We start from the raw sequence: 21483 nt of genomic DNA on the forward strand, positions 1-21483 counted from the left end.
ATTTGGTATTGCTGTTCTTTTTTGTAACTTAAAAAAAATTATTTTCCTTTTGCTTCTAGAACAAAAGAGAGTGATGTGTTTGATATAAATTCTACTAAGTATATTTTTTAAAGATCACAAAAGATTGTTTATCATAGAGACATAAACTAGCATGAGATCTACAATGGAAAACATTTTTTCTTTATTTTTTACATAATTTCATAAAATTGAAAATGCAAGTTGTCTAAATTATTTAAAATTTTGTCTTATAGATACTATATTTCGAAAGGTGCTATTGTGGATCAACTTGGAGGAGACCTAAATTCAACTCCATTGCACTGGGCCACAAGGTTTAAATTTGCTTCTGGATTATTTTTTTCCTTTGGTTTCTTTTTTAGTCTATAACTAAACAATTTTATTTTTTTAATGATATGCTAAAATGAATGGGAGAACTTAAAGTAATAGTTAATACCAACAGTGTACTAACGTATTGCTGTATAGTGTTACGTGCATTGGCAGCAGTTTATTGTCCCAGAATATGTTTGGGGAATTCACCATGCTGATGTTAATCCAGTTAGGTTAAGACTGAGTTAAACTTTGAGTTTGTAAATGTAATATTATGCAGCCTCTGTATATTTACAATTAAAGAAGTTGCCCAGTTTCTGAGATAATTAAGATAATATTTGAATAGGATTAATAGAATATAGTAACTATTTATTACATATTTAAAGAAGTTATAAGTATCTCTAAAATTTAAAAGACTTATTTCAGTTGAGACTTAAAAACCTTAAAATCCTAAGTATGTCTTGACATATGCCTATTTTAAAAAACTTTTTAAACATTTGTATAATCTTTTCCACCATTACCCTATTTAAAAAAAGATCTTCCCGGAGATCCTGTTTGAAATAACTTTATATATTTAAGTGTTTATTCTTTTATGTTTTAGACAAGGCCATCTATCTATGGTTGTGCAACTAATGAAATATGGTGCAGATCCTTCACTAATTGATGGAGAAGGATGTAGCTGTATTCATCTGGCTGCTCAGTTTGGACATACCTCAATTGTTGCTTATCTCATAGCAAAAGGACAGGTAAAAAAATTACAATGGTGTGGATTTTAATCAGATGTTCTTCATGGTTTATTTTGAATAGTACTCTCTGATGGATGACAGTGAATAAATATATAGTTAGTTTCATATTGAGGTAGTAAATGTAGTTAAGTTGAAAATAAGAAAGATAATCAAGAACCAGATAATGATCTATTAAATTGCATTTTTTATTTCTGAGAATGATAGAGATGAATCCTGGAAAGTAAGAAAATTTAAGTATCTATTTTTTCCCTTAATTACATCTTTTGAATATATCCTCTGAATTCATTTAAACTTTTTTGAACATATTTTACTGGTTATTTTCTCTATTAGGTACCTCTTGGAGAAGGGGATAAATTGTTTAGGATCAGTTTCTTGGTTTCTGCTGTGTAAAATAATGCTGCTTCATACATGTCAGAAAACTTCTCATGATTTAAGGGGTTCTTCCTGACTTTTTGAGTGTGTACTGACTATAATCGCATTAAATAGGTACCAGTTTATATATACCATGTTTTTGTGATAAGTGTATTTCATTAAAATTAATGTTTCTCAGTTTTTGTTTCATGTGTTTTCTCTGGTCATACTTAAATATTAGTTTTATAGCTAAGGATCTCATCATAAGAGTAAGACAAATGATTTTACTTCAATGCAATTAACATTTATTTTAGATTAAAATTTTTATGCAGATTCACAATTTGAATAGCATTTATCTTATGAATTCTTTTAAGATATTTGTTGTTGGCAGTGCCAAGCACTGACCCTTGTGTGTTGTGCTTATAGCTTAAGGAAAGAGGCGTAGACCGGCTACTTGCTAGTAGGGGAAGGGTTTCTGTTATGGTATTGACAGACTACCCACAAAAGCGGTTCTGACAGCTTTAGAACAATATCAGCTATTCCTTGGGTTGACTGGTCTTGGCTTGGTGGTTCTTTGCCTTGTGATAATGGCTGGGGCTACAGTCGTCTGGGGGCTTAACTGAGATGGAGGATGGCTCATTCACATACCTTGTATCTTAATAGGAATGGCTAAAAGGCTGGGTCCAGGTGGAATGCTGAGATGACTAGTCCTCTCTCTTTTTCTCCATGCAGTCTCAGAATTCTCTCTCCATAGCACCCTCCACGTAGTCTTTCTAGCAGGGCAACTAGACTTCTTGTGTGTTGGGAGCTCCCAAAAGAACAGAAGCAGCTCTGCCTCTTAAGTCTTAAGTCTTGAACTGACACAGCAACATTTGTGCTCCATTCTGTCGGTTAATGCAAGTAACAGGGCCAGTCCATGTTCATTGGGGGGACACGTGGATGTGAATACCAGCAGGTGAAGTTTATTGGGGGCCATCTTTGGATACCAGCTGCCACAGGAGATTACTTTTGTTCTCCCAGAGTTCCTTCTAGGCTGGGGTTTGGAGCAACAAATGGTGCTATAACCCATGATAGTGTTGTTAGTGGCTTTTTATTTTGCAGGTATAAATTTATATTCGCTTTTTTTCCTTTTGTTTTTTTAACTGGGTAAGAAAAGTGGTATAAATTTTTTTTAGTCTTTTTGTTAGCATATTGATTTTGGGTTTTGGATGTTTTAATAATCTTTTTTTTTTTTTCAACGTTTTTTATTTATTTTTGGGACAGAGAGAGACAGAGCATGAACGGGGGAGGGGCAGAGAGAGAGGGAGACACAGAATCGGAAACAGGCTCCAGGCTCCGAGCCATCAGCCCAGAGCCCGACGCAGGGCTCGAACTCACGGACCCCGAGATCGTGACCTGGCTGAAGTCGGACGCTTAACCGACTGCGCCACCCAGGCGCCCTTTTAATAATCTTTTTAATTCTGGCATAGGATATTGGCTATAAAATTCTCGGGGCAGGGATTTCTACCTGTTACAGTACCTTTTGTATATAATAAATGCATGATGATAACAAATGGCAGTTTGTTTTCTTTTTCATGAGTAATTTTTTTGCTACAAAAGTAACACACTTACTGTAATATTCAAACATAAGAGCAGAGTATGACTTAGAAAATGAAACCCCACGTCTTCCCTTACCCGCATCCCAAACTGAGATCACTTTCTTTTAATTGTTTAGTATATTTTTCCAGAATTTTTTTCCATCTATACACTAATTATAAAAGTAAACTTCTGTAGTGTTCATTACATCATACTTTGGGGTCCAAAGTCCTTCTTTAGCCTACAGAACCATGGGTTCTTTGGCCTACAGAACCATGGGTTCTCCAGCCCATCTTTTGTCATTTCCCCTCACTCACTCTGCTTTGACACACCAGTCTTCCTCCTGTTCCTTGAGCAGCTCTGCTACGCTGCTGCTTTAAGGCGTTTGTGATTGATCTTACCTTCTGCTTGGTAAATCCTTCCCTCAGATAGTCACACAGTTCTCTGTCTGTTTTATTTCAGTCAGATGTTTGCTCAAATTTTATTAGTTCTGATTAGTTCCCAATTATAAGTAATAATAAAATTACTATATTTTCATTTTTTCTTTTTCTTTTTCTTCCCTTTCACTGACTTTAGTCTGTTTTTCTTAGTGTTAACTTCTTTCTGGTAGATATAAGTACATTTCCATTACTTGATTTTTTTAACTATAAGTAGTATCCTTTGACTCATAGCTATTACAGATTAGGCACTCTTCACACTTTCTTTCCAACCTTCTTTTTCCATTTTTGTCTTCATTTTTTTCTCCATTTTTTTGTTAATTGTATCAGTTTTACATTCTTAGGGCATGTAACATTTCCATTTAGTTTGTCATTCTGTTCCTCACATTTGTTTCATTTTAGCTCTATTGTTAAAATATATTTAGTGTTCACTACCAATTCTTTTGGATGATTTTCAGGAGAAAAGGGAAAATGCTAAGTTATGGAGCCCTGTTGATCATGGAATCCCCATAAGCTTTTGATCTGGGCTTGTTAATTCTTCCTAATAGAGAATACCCATACGTCCAGGCTGAACTTGGAAAAGAAGTACCAAGTTTTAAATCCTGAGCCAAAGAAAGAAAAGGTTGAATTTCATTTTTCTTTTAGTACTCTAGAGATGTGGCATTATTTTACATTTTTAATTTCACTTATATTTTTTAATACCGTCACTTCTTTAAAAGGATAGGAAAAGACAACTAAGAAGGAAGAAGAAACTAAAGAATTTACATGTCTGTCTTACTTGGACATCAAATTTAGTTGAGCTATCTTGAAATTAGGACAGTGAAAGAAGTAAAATAAGTTACAGTGCTTGACTCATATAAGAAACAAGGAAACTTGTCATTTCTGAGAAGATTTTCGTAAAGACTTTAATTGAAAAAAAATCGGTGTGTATATTGGAAGTATCGAATGAGGTTACATAGGACATTCCCACCCACATTTAACATGAATCCAGAAATGGATTTATAATGGATAAGGCATGCCATTTGATTACGGTATTTACTACGAGGGACAAAAGTGATGATGTCCAAGGATGCGTCTAGTTTGTCTAATGTACTGTTTCCTCAACATTTTTTCTGCCTCCATACCCTTGAAAATGTTCACATTTGAGGCATATTCCCTCTATCAGTGGCTCAAGAGAATTGCTGCATAGAGTTTTAAAGTGTTTTGCAGTATACTCGACTATGACTCTGTCCTCTCTGAATGACTGGTATACTAGATAACACAACTTGGATTACAGCTGCTACTTTTATATAATCCAGAATTGGGCGATGGGGAAGGGAAGAAGAGGAAACTTAGTATCTGTTGAATGTCTGTTATATTCTAGGCTATAGAGTGCTTTACACACATAGGTGTTATATGTATAACACATAGCCTGTTATATTCTAGGCTATAGGTGCTTTACACACATTGTTCCATTTAATCATCACAGGGTTCTTAGGAAGCCATTATATATTCACGTTTTTAAATGAGGAAGCTGAAGCTCAGAGAATTAAAGTGATTTTGCCAGTCTTCTAGCTAGTAAGTGGTAGAGCTAAGAATTCAAAACCATGTCTGTCTAAAAGCCTATGCCTTTCCCAAACAAATAGGTAGATAAACATGTCTTTTCACTTCACAAATGGTTTTTGATCACTTCACAAATGGTTTCACTCTGCTGGGCACTGAGAATACAAAGATGAATTTTATAACAATTTTAATCCTCAAAGAACTTCTCTTTAGCTAATGGGACAAATACCTCAGGCATAGAGGAAAATTAGTCCAGGTTGGAGTTAGGAGAGATAATTTTAGAGAAGTGAAACTGATAGAATCCCTGATACATCAGGATGTCTTGAAAGGAGATTTAGGTAACTAGGGAAGAGTTTTGGTTAAAGAAATGGTAGTTTTAATTCTAATTTGTCAAAAAAACTAAGCAAAAAGGGGGGGGGGAGTACCATTAGGAAAGCAAAAAGTTGGGTAGGAGAAATAAAATAATCACTATTTTGCTGGGAATAGTATTCATATACATTTGTAATAATGTAGATATCAAATATTTATAGAACCAAAAATACAGTAGATCTCTTGAAAGAATAGAAAGGTGCATATTTGTTATGGGGCAGGAAGAGTAAAAAATTCTCATTTTGCATACCAAAGAGTCTCAGAAGATAATGCCTAAAACTGAAAAATCAAAAAGTAGTAATTCATGCATCTTACTTTAAGATGTGGAGGGTAAATACCAAAGTAATGAGCTAAAAGAGGTGAAAATAGTGGAGAGAAAGGCAGAGAACAGCTTTATCACCACAAACTTTGCAAAGTTATTTGACTCTAAAAATGTACGTGCATAAAATAAAAAGTGAAGTGGACTTTCTTTGAGTTTATTGAAAAGATAGGTCTTTTTATTCTTTGTTTTGAAATGGCTAGAAGTAAACAGGGTTTCGTTATTCCTTCTTATCACGAATTTGTATAAATAAGTTTTTTGGACACTTAAATCATTTAACTTCTTATTTGTGGATGAAAGATGAAGAATAGGTCAGGATCTTTAAATGCAAAACATTGAAAGGCTGATTACAGCATCTGAAAAGGGAAATCTATAAATATATGGTAATTAAATACACATTTAATGTTTTGTCAGTTAAATATATGCCCATTAATTAAAATATTTAGTGACAATAGGTGGTTTTATTTTAGTGTTAGAAAAAGTTTCATAAATGACCCTTGATTGAAGAGTGTTATATTGGCTTTTCCTGTGACATGCAAATTAGATTTTTCAAGTAAGTTTTGTAGGAACTTAGAAATTTTTACTGTCTTTTTTCTTTTTATTTATTAGGATGTAGATATGATGGATCAGAATGGAATGACACCTTTAATGTGGGCAGCTTATAGAACACATAGGTATGTAACCATCATAAAATATTTATTCAGATCATTGTCAGCATAATAAAATGTAAAATAAATGATGGGAAAAGGCAGTTAATGTTCTATTTGCTAATATTTAAAATTCTTATTATTAGTACATAGTGTATGACAATTACCTTTTTGAATGTTTGAATCTTTGTGCTTACCTTGACCTTGGTAGTTACGGTATTCTTAATCTATTCCTCTTTTAGCAGTTTTTAAGAATGAAAGATGTTATCTTATTTTTAAAAATGATTTTTTTCACATTATTTGTATATCGACAGGGTTGATATATTAATTAGTAAGTAGCCTGAAAATATTTTTGGAACAATCCAGATTTTAATTAAAAAATTTAATTGTTTAATTACATAGGTATTAAGACCTCAATCCCTAATGAAAAACAGAAAATGTCAGGACCACGTATGCCTTCTCTTGGAACTTTGTATAGGTGTTGCACATATTTAATCCTTCAGATTAGAATATTGTCTCAGTACTGATTATAAGGTTGAGTATAGGTTAGAATGGAAGTGTTCCAAAATGGGATGCAAATGCAACCATGATCAGTTTAGTATCTGTAATGATTTCTATAATTGAAATTAGGGTTGTTGTTGTTGTTTTTTTTTTTTTTCCTTTTCAGTGTGGATCCAACTAGATTGCTTTTAACATTCAATGTTTCAGTTAACCTTGGTGACAAGTATCACAAAAACACTGCTCTGCACTGGGCAGTACTAGCAGGGAATACCACAGTCATTAGTCTTCTTCTGGAAGCTGGGGCTAATGTTGATGCCCAGAATATCAAGGTAAAAATACCCTGTATTGATTATGTTATGTGAAATGTTGTTAAGATCTCAGTTCCTCAATAAAAAACTAGATTTTTTCACAGACTGTCAAAGATGGAAGAAACATCTTATTTAAGCTCACACCCTTTGCTTCCATGCAAGAATTTGTTTTGAAAGATTGGTTTATTTACTTTTGTCTTGTAGTATTGAAGTAATTGTCAGATTTTGATGGCCTTTTCATTAGTGAATTCTTTCTTTTGAAAATTAAATTACATAACCCGTATCTTCATAGGTGAAGGGAATAATTTTCTGGTTTCTTTAAGAAGACCAGTACAAAGAATCACATGTTTGTAGTTAAACCACATTATGCATAATAACTTTCACTGATTCTTTGCCTTGTAATTGTCTTGTTTTAAAGATCAGGACCTTTACAGATTTATTAAATGTAAATACCTCTCCCGCGGATGTTTGGCCTGATCCAGGAAAAGTATACAAGAGTATCTAAGAGCAAAGCACAATTAATTAACATTTGCATTCTGAACATTTAGAAATTTGCAGACATTTCATGAGTAGTTGAAAGACAGTTCTGTTGGTAGTCTTAAATTTTGGTTAACCATTTTTATTTTTAAAGCTTCAGGATCCACCGTGGTGTTTGGCACCATTCTTTCTGTGAAATGACTTTAAACTTTGAAACATCATCTTTCAATAATGTGAATTCATAAATAATTTTGTGCCCTTTGACAAGTGTTCTTTAATTTTGACTATAAACCATAATACTTTTGGAGTTAGATCTCTTAAATTTCTAAGGGATATGTGCTAATTAAATTTGAAAGACATTTGAGCCACACAATATTCTGAAATGGCAATCAAAAAGTAGGTTATCTCCTGCTGGATCAGGGCATCTAATTATGTTCCAGTGAATAGTTCTTTCTGTATTCAATTACTCTGAGGTTAAACTGCTAAAATAATATAGCTTAGACTAGCTGTATGGAGCCTAATTTACTTAAAATTTTAACCAATTTTTAAGAATGAGTTTAATTAAAAGTACTTAGTTAAAAGTAGATATCAAATATCTTGTTGGAAACTATAAGAAATTGAGAAAAAGTTTCTTTCTTTCTTTTTTAAATTTCAGGTCTTTCTGTCTTTCCCCAAAGTGATCAGAATGGCTGAATATCTGACAATACAATATTGAAAGAGGAAAGTCAGCATATTATAGGGCCTGACACATGATGGGCACTCTAAATATTTTTTGACAGACTGAAGATTTATGTAGTCTTGAGCTTTACCTCTAAGCTAGTTTTTCTGACACTCTGCCATTATACCTCCCTGCCATTTCTGAAATTATAGAGAGAAAAGTTTGCTTTTTGAAATGTTTTTTTTTAATTTAATTTAATTTTTTAAAAAAAGTTTACTTATTTATTTTGTAAAAGAGAGAGAGCACCAGTGGGATAGGGGCAGAGAGAAAGAGAGAGATGAGAGAGAATCTCAAGCAGTGTCTGTGCTGTGAGCACAGAGCCCAAAATGGGGCTTGATCTCACAAACCATGATATCAGACCTGAGCTGAAACCAAGAGTCAACACTTAACCTACTGAGCTACCCAGGTGTCCCCCAAATGTTCTTAAATAGGAAGCTCAGAAACGTTTTTAACACTATGATTAGTAAATTGGGCTAACCTCAAGACCTAAAGGACAGGAAAGGAAGAGTTTGACTAAGGCTGACTAATATCCCCATATGAAAAAATTAGTGAGTTTACCTTATGTTTATATCTGTATTGCTTTAGAGCATTGTTTCTCTTCTGTTTGGTACTGGACAGCCATTCTTTCTTTCCTTCTTTTTTAATGTTTATTTATTTTGAGAGAGAGAGGCACAGGGGAGGGGCAGAAGGAGAAGAAAGGCGAGAGAATCCCAAGCCAGGCTCCGTGCTGTCAGTGCAGAGCCTGATGTGGGGTTCACGAACTGCGAGATTATGACCTGAGCCAAAATCAAAACTCAGATGCTTAACCGACTGAGACACCCAGGCAGGTGCCCACCTCCTGGACAGCCATTCTTAAAGTGATCATGCCCCAGGAATATATTTCAAAATATTTCATGTTACATTATTAAAAAGATAGAACCAATTTTACTGTGTCAAATACTGAGTCTCCAGAGACTCTACCAAGAGCCTGTTGAAATTACAATAATACTAAAAATTGTGATAACATGACTGAACAGTTCTGGAATTTGAAACTAGTAGTATGTATTTTTAGACCATTTAAGAGTATATTTTTTATACATATAGACTTTTGGATAACTTCACTTGGATCATGATCTTTAAGTCTTTGAAGTGTAGATTGTAAATTTAATGTCTTTTCAAATAGTGAGCCCTTGCACTTTGCATTAACCATTGCATAAAGATGAGATTATTTATGTATGTACGTATGTATGTATATTTTTGAGAGAGCAAGTGTAAGTGAGCGAGGGACAGTGAGAGAGAGAGAGAGAGAGAATCCCACAAGGGGCAGAGAGAGAGGGAGAGTGTGGAGCCTGAAGCAGGGCTTGAGCTCACCTGAAGTGGGGCTCAAGCTCACTTGATTGAACTCACAAGCCATGAGATCATGACCTGAGCTGAAATCAGATGCTTAACCGACTGAGCCACCCAGGTGCCCCATAAGTTTTTTTTTTTTTTTTTTTTTTTTTTTTTTTAAAGAGAGCATGCGCAAGCATGGGAGGGGCAGAGAGAGAGAGAGACAGACAGACAGACAGACAGAGAATGAATTCCAAGCAGGCTCCACACTGCCAGCGTGGAGCCCCATGCAGGACTTGATCTTGTGACTGTGAGATTGTAACCTGAGCCAAATCAAGAGTCAGACAATTAACTGACTAAGCCACCCAGGCACCTCAACCATTGCATAAACTTTTATTAGACTTAGTAAAAGAAATAATCTGTAATGAATTTCAACAGAAAGGTAATGGTAAGAGAGATATTTGAAATGATGTAAATAATTTGAACCTTATAATTTTAATGGTTTGTAGGTTCAGGCATGTGAATTATTTGGTACCAAGATAGGATAAAGCTTGAATGTAGCTTTCTTAACTAGTGCAGTCCAGCGTCTACAGTGTAAAATAATTATCGTGCCTGTAGAACTTTTATTTAAATTCATGTTTGGTTTTTTTATTTTTATTAATGTTTTAATTTTATCTGACATGTATAAGCAGGATTGGCTATTGACAAAAAGAAGTTAGTTTGAAATGTAGTTCCCTGATAGCTTCTGGAGTTACATCATCATCATCATCATCATTATCATTATCATTGTTATTATTATTTAAAATTTTTCTAAATTAAGGTATAGTTGGCATGCAGCATTTTACTAGTTTTAGGTGTACAGTGTAACCTGAACCTGTCATGAGATGACCACAACAGGGCCAATCAGCATCTGTCACAAAACTTTGTTTTCTCTTGTGATTGGAACTCTGAAGATTTGCTTAATCAGAAAGTCTTAGCAACTTTCAGATATACAATACAGTAGTATTTATTTTTGAGACAGAGAGAGACAGAGCATGAGTGGAGGAGGGGTAGAGAGAGAGAAAGAGACACAGAATCTGAAGCAGGCTCCAGGCTCTCAGCTGTCAGCGCAGAGCCTGAGGCAGAGCTCGAACTCACGAGCTGTGAGATCATGACCTGAGCTGAAGTCAGACGCTTAACCGACTGAGCCACCCAGGCGCCCCTACAATACAGGAGCATTAACTGTAGTCGCCATGCTGTACATTACATCCTCAGGACTTAACTTATTTTAAAACTGGAAGTTATTGTTAACTTTCAGCTCCCTTCACCTATTTCACCCACCCCCAACCCCTGCTTCTGGGAACCACTGGTCTGTTCTCTGTATCAGTTAACTTGGTTTCGTTTTATTTGTTTTATTTTTTAGATTACAGATATAAGTGAGATCATACAGTATTTATCTTTCTCTGACTTATTTGGAGTGACATTATTTTTAAAGGAAATAAAGTTTAAGGAGTTGCTTCAGTTGCTCAGGGAACACTTACACTTTCAGAGGAAAACTAATCTTTTTATCCACACTGGTGGAAAAGTAGATTTTTGTTTTAAAATGCACTTTTTGTGGAATTAAAAAGATGAAGTATCAGATGCTTTTTCTGCTGGAATCTGGCATTCCAGATTCCATATGCTGAAGTCTAGTCACCACCTTCTAATGGAAACCATTCATTCATTCATTCATTCATTCATTTAACAAATATCAGTGCTCGGGAGTCCAGGCGTTTAAGATAGATGAAGTCTGTATTCTCTCAGAATTTACATTGTATTAAGAAAATAGACAATAAGTAAAAACACATGCATATGCATCCTCATAGGCAAATGTGGTACAGTGACGAGGGATGAAGGGGCCACATGAGGTGAGAATGACTTGTGAATACCTCTGAGGAGATGACATTGCTTTCAGACTTGTCTGATAAAGGGATCAATTATGCAAAGACATGTGAGGAAGAAACTTTGCACGTAGATGAGCCTGCAAGTGCAAGTCCCAAGGTCAGGAGTAAGCTTGCCCTGTTAGAGGTGCAGCAAATGACAGCCTGGACTGAGTGCAGTGAGCACGGGAGTGCAGTCACTAAGGAAGGCAGGTGCCAGATAGTGCAAGGCCATGATAAGGTACTTTGTGTTCTAAGTCATGAGAAGCAGTTTGGGAGGATTTACATAGGCTGGCTTTATAATCTTTGTGTTTTAAATATTTTTAAAAGACTACTTTGGTTGCTGATGGAGAATGCATTGAAGAATTAAAAAAAATGGAGGGGATGGGTAAAGATGAGTTAGGCTAGTGTAATGAACCAGCAGGTGATATTAGTTTAGCCTACAATTGTAGGAATAGCGATGGAGAGCAATGAATGGATTTGGAAATGATAGTTTAGAGTAGAAATGAAAATGATAGTTTAGAGTAGATTAGATATGAGGGTGAAAAGAAATATTGATGACTTAGATTTTGGTTTGAATAACTGAATGTCTTGTGATATATTGAGGTTGTGAAGACTGAAGGAGGAAGACTTTCTTGGGGTGAGGGTGGTAAGAATATAATTTGAGGTGTGGTGCCTTTTAGCTATGTGGAATAGCAAGCTAATTAAGTAAACTTAAGTTGATATGAATGTCAACGGGGGAAAAATTAATTAATTGAAAACAACGTAGATTCTTTGTCCAGGAATTTGACAAAGTTGATTTATACCTGTATATTTTTCCAGTTTTTATTTTGAGAGCTAAGAAAGAGACTAATTGATAATCATGAATTATAACAAAAAAGATATAGTCTGCAAATCTGGCTGTAATAGCTAATAAAAGTTGTACTTTTCAAAGAATATGAAAAATTATACTTTGTGTTGTAGTTATAAAAATATTGATCCTTTTTCTTCTAAAATAGCTTTTCTAATTAAAATTAAAGTTTCTTAGAAATCTGTCTTTATATTATTTACCCTTATAAATTAGTTATTTGAATAAAAAATTCAGTTCTTTTAATATGTAAATAAATGATTTTTTTTTCAAAATAAGGTAACTTTAAAATGACTATTTTGATCCTTAGAAGGATCAGGAATGGTCATATACTCTAGATTAGAAATTCTTAATCTGGGACTTACTAGTGAATTTTGGTTAGAGGGTGAGCCCATGAACCCCTGAAATCATTACCAAAAAATTACTTGCATCAGTGCTTTTTGGGGAGAAGGTCAATGGCTTTCATGAAATATGACTCAAAAGAATTTAAGAACCGTGGCCCCACATAATAGTTACATGGAATAAATCCAGTCTTGTTAAATGATAACAATAAGGAAGGGAAAAATGATTTGGGATACTAAGGATTTTTTTTAAGTGACCTATGCAGTAATCCCTTTTTATTACAGCATCTCATTTGTGAATTTTTAAAAAATAATATTTTACCCTCTCCCACATGTTTTGGTTATACAGATAAATTTAGATGAATTGAGTTTTGGGAGGACAATTAATCTCCAAGTGCTGCCCAAGCATTTATCATTTTTCTTTCTAAAATTAGCAAGCAGCATAATTTTTACCTTGTGCGGGCTATAAGATTACTGAGCTTTGTTAATATATGGAAAAAATCTTATATGGTTTCTTGACGTGAGATAAGATACTTTTTTCTAAAAATAGTTTTTATTACCTCTTAAGTAACTGCCCTAGATGGTCTCCAAACAAGAATTTTCCTAGTTTTAACAATGAAATTCAACCTCAGGCAAAAAGTGATTTTTTCCTCTCCACCTTCCATAGTGTTTATCTCACCAAAACCTTTGAAATATTTCTTTTATTACCAGTTACATAGTCTATAAACACTCCATGACTCTTGTTGTTATTGCTCTTGTTATTATCATTTACTGTTTGGGCTGACACATGGAGTAATCAAATATAGACTTTGACTTAGAACCCTGGTTTTAGTATCATTCTTTAAATTAATTGCTTGTTTATTTTACCAGCTGAATAAAAACTATACAAAAGCAGTCAGAAGACTAGAGGAATAGTTGAAAGATTTCTTAAAGCTCCCTCCATCTTTTTATCTAGGCAATCCTTAGGTGTCACATGGCCCTCTAGTGGAAGGGATGCTCAGCTGGACCGAGGCAACAGCAGGATATTCTCTGGGAATTGTTACCCAAGGGATTGCTTTTATTCAGGTAATCTTTATAGTTTGGATTAATTAGCTGGTTCTTACAACTTAGGTGATAGAAGTTTTGAATAGGTAAGGAGGTATTTTACAGTAAATATCCTATTTGTGGAAGACTCACCTAGCTTAAGCCTGTGCCTTATTAAATACTGTTGATCTTTTATTAAAGGATTGGTTGGGCATTTTGTTGTTATTGTTGTATTGTTACAGTTGTTGCTACTGGTGGTAGTGCTGTGTTTGTTTTGTTGTTTGCTTTTTATTTTTTAGTGTTTTTTTGTTTCATAGAGTGTACTTTATACTTGATAAATAATCATCCCTCATAAGTAAAGCTCTCCAAGGCTCCTTATTCTTTTGTTTTTATCTAGTTTTTCACAATAAAATTTCAGTATTTTCCTTTTTTAAGTAATTTTGAATATTCATCTATACATTCTTAAAATTTTGTCAGACACAATTTTTCACTTTACTTTTATATTTAAAGTAGATGAATAGTGTAGAATATTAAAAAGAATAGAAATGTAGGTGTCTCACTAATGAGAAAGAAGATTTGAAATTAACAAGGGCAAAAAGAAGCATAGATCTAGAATTGGGGGCGCTTATATTTTCTTTCTTCCTTTAAAACATACTAGTTTCATTCACTTCTACTCTTTGGCATTCTTCTTCTTGAGATTAGAAGCTACAGGTCCATAACTTGAGTTTCACTATTTTTTGTTACTGTTCTCATTCTCTTTGGAAATTTCTGGATGTGTGAATGAATTTAAGATGATAGTACAACAGTAGGAGGAATAGAAGTTGACTTTTCTTCTTCCCTATTCTCTTCAGACCTTTGTCATTGAAATTAAACTGAGAGGTTTCTGGCAATTTAGTATTCTAGTAGGATGTTTTGTAGTAATAAGTATTACTAATAAAACAAAGATATGAAATAACCGATAAACTTGATAGCCTCTGATCCAGCAGGTGCTGAAATACCTACTTTTTGATGTACTTTAATATAAGCCAAAACGCAAGCAAAAATAGAATTTATAGAATAAGATGAGTAAATACTCTTACTGATGGTACCTTGAATGGGAGAGCATAAGTAATATGTAATGATTTAGATTCTTTTAGTATTTGACTTTGCCTGATGTCAAAACAATGTTAGTGAACTAATTGTTCAGTCAATTTATTTTTATGGGAGTGCTTTAAAAGTTTTTTAAATATGAATTTCTTCTACTTATCAGGGTGAATCAGCACTTGATTTGGCAAAGCAGAGAAAGAACGTGTGGATGATCAACCATTTGCAAGAGGCGAGACAGGCCAAAGGATATGACAATCCGTCCTTCCTTAGAAAGCTCAAAGCTGATAAGGTAAATTCATGACTGAAGTTTTTCAGTATATAATCTTTTAAGTAAAATTCATAGGCATGCCTTCTTACCTGAGCATTTATAGTTTTTAATTTTGCCATTGACCAGTGTGGCTGATTTGTCAATCATCAAAGGTGAATAGCATTAAGCCTTGAGTACCATTTTATTTTAGGCTGTTCTGGTGGTAATACTATTTACTTAAAGTTAATATTGATCTATGTGTTATCACAACAGAATGACAAGTTTTGGACAAAGGGAAATGTAAAAGCATGCCTCATTTATTTATAGTTCAGACTTCCTTAATGCATTGAAAATTCATTGGTCCATTACTTAGACATGAGAAGAGTTAGATTTATAGTTTATAAACTTGCCTTTTTTCAACCCCACAGTTGAGAATAATGAGCAATTTTTGCATGTTGCATTACCTCTTTCATTTTACTACTAGATATGATATAGAGAATGGTTATTTTTTTATTTTCTTTGATTTTGCTCTGTCCTCTAGGATTTAGAGCAGTTTTTCTCAACATAGCAAACAAAGGCTGATGTCTCATAATAACTAAGCTTGTAACAAAAGAGTCTTATATTACTTTGGAAAGTCCCATAATCTTTATGCTTTTATTTGTTTAGTGTAAATATTATAAAGGATTTTTAAAAAATACATTGTCAGATGAAAATGACTTTGTAAATTCTAGATGTTTATTAATATATAGTTACTTATTATAGCAATAATGAACTAGATGCCAGGTTTATGTGTTTGAATGTGATTTCTTTTATTTTTTAATTTTATTAAAAAGATGTATTTACTTATTTATTTATTTTTAATTTATTTTTTTAATTTACATCCAAGTTAGCATATAGTGCAACAATGATTTCAGGAGTAGATTCCTTAATGCTCCTTACCCATATAGCCCATACCCCCTCCCATAACCCCTCCAGCAACTCTCTGTTTTTTCTCTATATTTAAGAATCTCTTATATGTTTTGTCCCCCCCCCCCGCGTTTTTATATTATTTTTGCTTCCCTTCCCTTATGTTCATCTATTTTGTATCTTAAAGTCCTCATATGAGTGAAGTCATATATATGTTTTTCTCTAATTTTGCTTAGCATAATACCCTCTAGTTCCATCCATGTAGTTGTAAATGGCAAAATTTCCTTCTCTTTTGATTGCCAAGTAATACTCCATTTGTGTGTGTGTGTGTGTGTGTGTGTGTGTGTGTGTGTATTGTGTGTGTATGTATATGTGTGCGTGTATATATATATATATATATATATATACACGCACACATATACATACACACATACCACATCTTTATCCATTCATCCATTGATGGACATTTGGGCTCTTTCCATACTTTGGCTACTGTTGATAGAGCTGTTATAAACGTTGGGGTGCATGTGCTCCTTCGAAACAGCACACCTGTATCCTTTAGATAAATACCTCAGTAGTGCAATTGCTGGGTTGTAGAGTAGTTCTATTTTTAATTTTTTGAGGAACCTCCATCCTGTTTTCCTGAATTCCAAACTGGCTGCACCAGTTTGCATTCCCACCAGCGATGCAAAAGAGATCCTCTTTCTCTGCATCCTCACCAACATCTGTCGTTGCCCGAGTTGTTAATGTTAGCCATTCTGACAAGTGTGAGGTGGTATCTCATTGTAGTTTTGATTTGTATTTCCCTGATGATGAGTGATGTTGAGCATTTTTTCGTGTGTCAGTTGGCCATCTGGATGTCTTCTTTGGAGAAGTGTCTATTCATGTCTTTTGCCCATTTCTTCACTGGTTATTTGTTTGGGGTGTTGAGTTTGAAAAGTTTTTTGTAGATTTTAGATACTAACCCTTTATCTGATATGTTGTTTGCATATATCTGCTCCCATTCTGTTGGTTGCCTTTTAGTTTTGCTGATTGTTTCCTTCCCAGTGCAGAAGCTTTTTATTTTGATGAGGTCCCTCCCAATAGTTCCTTTTTGCTTTTGTTTCCCTTGCTTCCGGAGATATGTTGAGTAAGAAGTTACTGTGGCCAAGATCAAAGAGATTTTTGCCTGCTTTCTCGAAACTCAAGGATTTTGATGGCTTCCTGTCTTACATTTAGGTTTTTCATCCATTTTGAGTTTATTTTTGTGTAAATTTTTTTCAATGTTTATTTATTTTTAAGAGAGATAGAGACAGAGTGCAAGCGGGGAAGGGGCAGAGAGAGGGGAGACACAGAATCTGGAGCAGGCTCCAGGCTCTGAGCTGTCAGCACAGAGCATGATGCAGGGCTTGAACCCACCAATCGCGAGATCATGACCTGAGCTGAAGTGAGACACTTAACCTTCTGAGCCACCCAGGCGCCCCTAATTTCTTTCAAAAAAGAGAGAACAGTTTCGCACAGTTTTATTAATGTTTGTATATTACTGGGATCAGTTCAGAAATTGAATATTCCTGTTTTTGTTTTTGTTGGGTTTTTTTTTGCATTAGTATTTGTAAATACACTACATTTTTAAAAAAGATTACTCAATAAAAATATGTGATGGTTGAGGGCTTTGTGAAACAAAGTATTCGTAATTATGTAGATTGTTGTCTTTTCCTCCTATTAGAAATATTTAAGTCATAAACATGACTTGATTTGCTGTTCTGTACAGTATGTTCTGTATTTAAACAAGAAACAGTGGCATGTAGGATTCAGTAGTATTTTTCTAAAAATAAGTAAGTCATCCCAAAGGGGGAAAAATATTTTTGGACACTGCTAGTAGATTAGATAGATGCAGAGAAAATCTTGATTTCAGAAAACTGTTTTAAAAGTTGTTGGATTTTTTATATATTTTTTAATGTTTATTTTTTTTTGAGAGAGAGAAAGAGCACGTGCATGCATGAGTGGGGAAGGGGCAGAGAGAGAGAGAGAGGGAGACATAGAATCCAAAGCAGCTCCAGGTTCTGAGCTGTCAGCACAGAGCCTGACGGGCTTGAACCCACAGACTGTAAGATCATGACCTGAGCCAAAGTTGGCCATTTAACCAACTGAGCCACCCAGGTACCCCAAGAGTTCTTGGATTTTTAAGGTTAGAAAGTTTTAGTTAGGCAGATTTATGGCTAAATAAATGCTTAACAATAAGTTAGAGGGAAATCTCTATTATTTCTCAACACTTAAAAACCCATGATCCCTTTTGTTAACAATGGTAATCTCACATATTGTCCTCTTTAATATTGTTTATTGATATATATGAAAATAAATCTGGGAAGATGGAGTAGATATTCTTTTCTCTGTACCTCCCCACTAAGTATAACTGCAAAACCTGGACATTATGTACAAAATATTTAAATGTAGGAAGATTCTGGGAGATGGAGAGAAAAAGGCAGAGTGGTTAGGGAGCTCAGGACCTGAAGAATGACATAGTGGTTAGTTTCCTGTGTTTTGTTTTATTTTGTTTTTGTTTTTGTTTTTTTTTTGCCTCAAATATCCCAAAAGTGGAGCTGACAAAGCCAACAACCTAGAATCACAAATGAATACAGACAAAGTCTCTGGCAAAATCCTCCTGTTTAGCCAAAGAACCACAAAAGAGGTAGCTTAACAACATAGAGATTTTTAGAAAATAAATTTCTGCCACAGCTAAATATTGCAAAAAAACTGTGGCTCCATCCCAAATCATATCAGCAAAGGCCATCAGACTTCCACCCTTACCAGGCTGTAATGAGGTGTCCCATCTTATCTCCTGGGATGGTGTCAGAGAAGGCTAAATAAAGATTTGGCACTTTCATCCCTACTGGTCGTTAATGAGGTCCCATCCCCTGCTCTATCAGGGAAGACCACAGAGGAAACAATAATGAGGCACTTCTAACCCTCCCAGCCAGGGAGGTATAAGTAGAGGTATAGTGAGAATTGGAAGTTCCACCTTTGCCCAACAGTAATTAGGAGCCCCCCCTTCTCGGGTGTCAGTGGAGTCCAAGTTGAGATCTGAGCTTCATTCACATCACCTGGCAGTATTGGGAAGGTGCATCACTCCCTCCTTCTGCCATGCTGCATCAGAGGAATCCATCTAAAAGAAAAGGTTTAATAAGATCCAGTGTCTGATAATACCCAAAATCCAAAATGTCCAGGTTTCAAAGGAAAACATTCATCATACCAATAACCAAGAAGATCTGAAACTGATAAAAAGAGAATCAAGTAGGTACCAACAACATGATGACAGAGATGTTAGAATTATCTGACACAATATTTTAAAACAGCCATTAAAAAAGACTTCAGTGAATAATTATGAACATGCTTGAAACAAAGGAAAAATAGTCTCAGCAAAGAAATAGAAATATAGAAATAGAATATACAGAAGAACCAAATGGAAATTTTAAAACTGAAAATTACAATAACCAAATGTACAAAACTCAGTGAATGGGCTCAACAGCAGAATAGAGGGGACAGAGGAAAGAATCTGTGACCTTGAAGATAGAACAATAAAAATTACACATTCTGAATGACAAAAGGGAATAAATTGAAAAAAATGAACAGAGCCTAAGGAACCTGCGGTTATAACAGAGTATCTGATATTGACATGTTTGGTGTCCCAGAAGAAGAAGAGCAGGAGGGTGGAACTAAAAAAGTACTCAAAAGATATGATGGCCCATAAAACCCCCAAATTTGTCAAAAGACAGACCTACTGAATAAGAACTGGAACATACCCTAAACAGAATAAACTCAAAGAAATCCTGCCTGAACACATCATAGTCAAAATTCTGGAAACAAAAGGCCAAAAAATAAAATTCTTGAAATCCCCTTACCAGCAGGGGTGAAACAGTTCAGACGACCCTGGAATTCTTGTCAGAAACCATAGAGGCCAGAAGAAACTGGCACACATTTTTCATGTGCTGAATGGAAAGAACTGTCAACCCAGAATCCAGTATCCAGTAAAAATATCTTTCAGGAATGAAGGAGAAATCATCACCTTCCTCAGATAAAGGAAACCTAAGAAAATTTGTTACCAGCAGACCTACCCTAGAAGAATGGCTAAGAGAAGTTCTTTAAACAGAAAGGAAATGAAAAAAAATTAGAAAAAAAAAAAGGAAATGATAAAAGATCTTGCAACATAAGATCATGATAAGCCAAATTATGGGTAAATACCATGGACTTCTCATCTTATACCTTCTAAATTATGTTTGATGATGGAGCAAAAATTATAATACTGCTTGATGTGTCTCTAAATGTGGGTAAAGAACATATGTGAGACTATTTATTTATTTCTTTCTTTATTTATTTTTTAACGTTTATTTATTTTTGAGACAGAGAGAGACAGAGCATGAATGGGGGAGGGTCAGAGAGAGGGAGACACAGAATCCAAAACAGGCTCCAGGCTCCGAGCTGTCAGCACAGAGCCCGACGCGGGGCTCAAACTCATGGACCGTGAGATCATGACCTGAGCCGAAGTCGGCCGCTTAACCGACTGAGCCACCCAGGCGCCCCAATGTGAGACAATTTATAATATAATCAGGGGTGGGTAGAGAGGCATAAAGGCAAGTAAAGTTTCCACACTTCTCTTGAACTGGTAAAATGATGACACCAGTATATACTAGGATAAGTTATGTTTATATAATACTTAGAGTAACTACTAAAAAAGCTATACAAAGAGATAAACTGAAAAACACTATAGATGAATCAAAGTAGAATTCTAAAAAGCTTTCCAGTAACCCACAAGAAGGCAGGAAAAAGAAAACAGAGAAACCATAGAGAAGAAGTAGAAAACAAAAAATAAAATTATAGACTTAAACTCTAGCATATCAGTAATCTCATTACATTAAAATATTCTAATATACCAAGTAAAAGACACATATTGGCTTTCTGTATTATAAAACATGACCCAACTATGTACTGTCTATAAGAAACTCACTTCACATGTAAGAATATTGGCAAGTTGTTTATATAGGCAGAATGGAAATGATATATGTTACCCTGATATCAAAATCACACAATGGCACTACAAAAAAAAAAAAAACAAAAAACAAACTATAAACCAATATCCCTGATGAATATACAGTTGACCCTTGAACAACATGGGTTTAACTGTGTAGGTCCACTTAGATTTTTTTTTTTTGATACAGTACTGTAATGTATTTTCTCTTCCCTAATGATTTTCTTAGTGATATTTCCTTTTCCCTAGTTTACTGTAAGAATACAGTGTATATATAATACATATAACATACAAAATATGTTTAGCCAACTGTTTATGTTACTTGGTAAGACTTCTGGTCAAAATAAAAGGCTGTTGTTAAGTTTTGGGCGAGTCAGATGTTATATGCAGATTTTTTATTGCATGGGGTTTGGTACCACTAACCCCTCCATTATTCAGGGTTTAACAGTATACTCAAAAATTTTTAATAAAATGTTGACAAATAGAAGTCATCATTACATAAGAGGACTTA

The 21483-nt window shown here is 34.5% G+C and overlaps 1 protein-coding gene across 5 annotated transcripts in view; it reads left to right on the plus strand.

Moving 5' to 3' along the window:
- Nucleotides 1–21483, plus strand: part of ZDHHC17 (zinc finger DHHC-type palmitoyltransferase 17) — a 108110-nt gene that overhangs the window by 40085 nt on the left and 46542 nt on the right. For all 5 annotated transcript variants that reach the window (XM_027071199.2, XM_053226517.1, XM_053226518.1 and 2 more), the window contains 5 exons: nucleotides 252–329; nucleotides 926–1070; nucleotides 6273–6337; nucleotides 6978–7140; nucleotides 14981–15106. In XM_027071199.2, the coding sequence (XP_026927000.1) occupies nucleotides 252–329; nucleotides 926–1070; nucleotides 6273–6337; nucleotides 6978–7140; nucleotides 14981–15106 (577 nt within the window). The remainder of the gene's footprint in view (nucleotides 1–251; nucleotides 330–925; nucleotides 1071–6272; nucleotides 6338–6977; nucleotides 7141–14980; nucleotides 15107–21483) is intronic.

The sequence above is a fragment of the Acinonyx jubatus genome, chromosome B4, assembly GCF_027475565.1.
Source record: "Acinonyx jubatus isolate Ajub_Pintada_27869175 chromosome B4, VMU_Ajub_asm_v1.0, whole genome shotgun sequence".
In the NCBI taxonomy this organism is placed as follows: Eukaryota; Metazoa; Chordata; class Mammalia; order Carnivora; family Felidae; genus Acinonyx; species Acinonyx jubatus.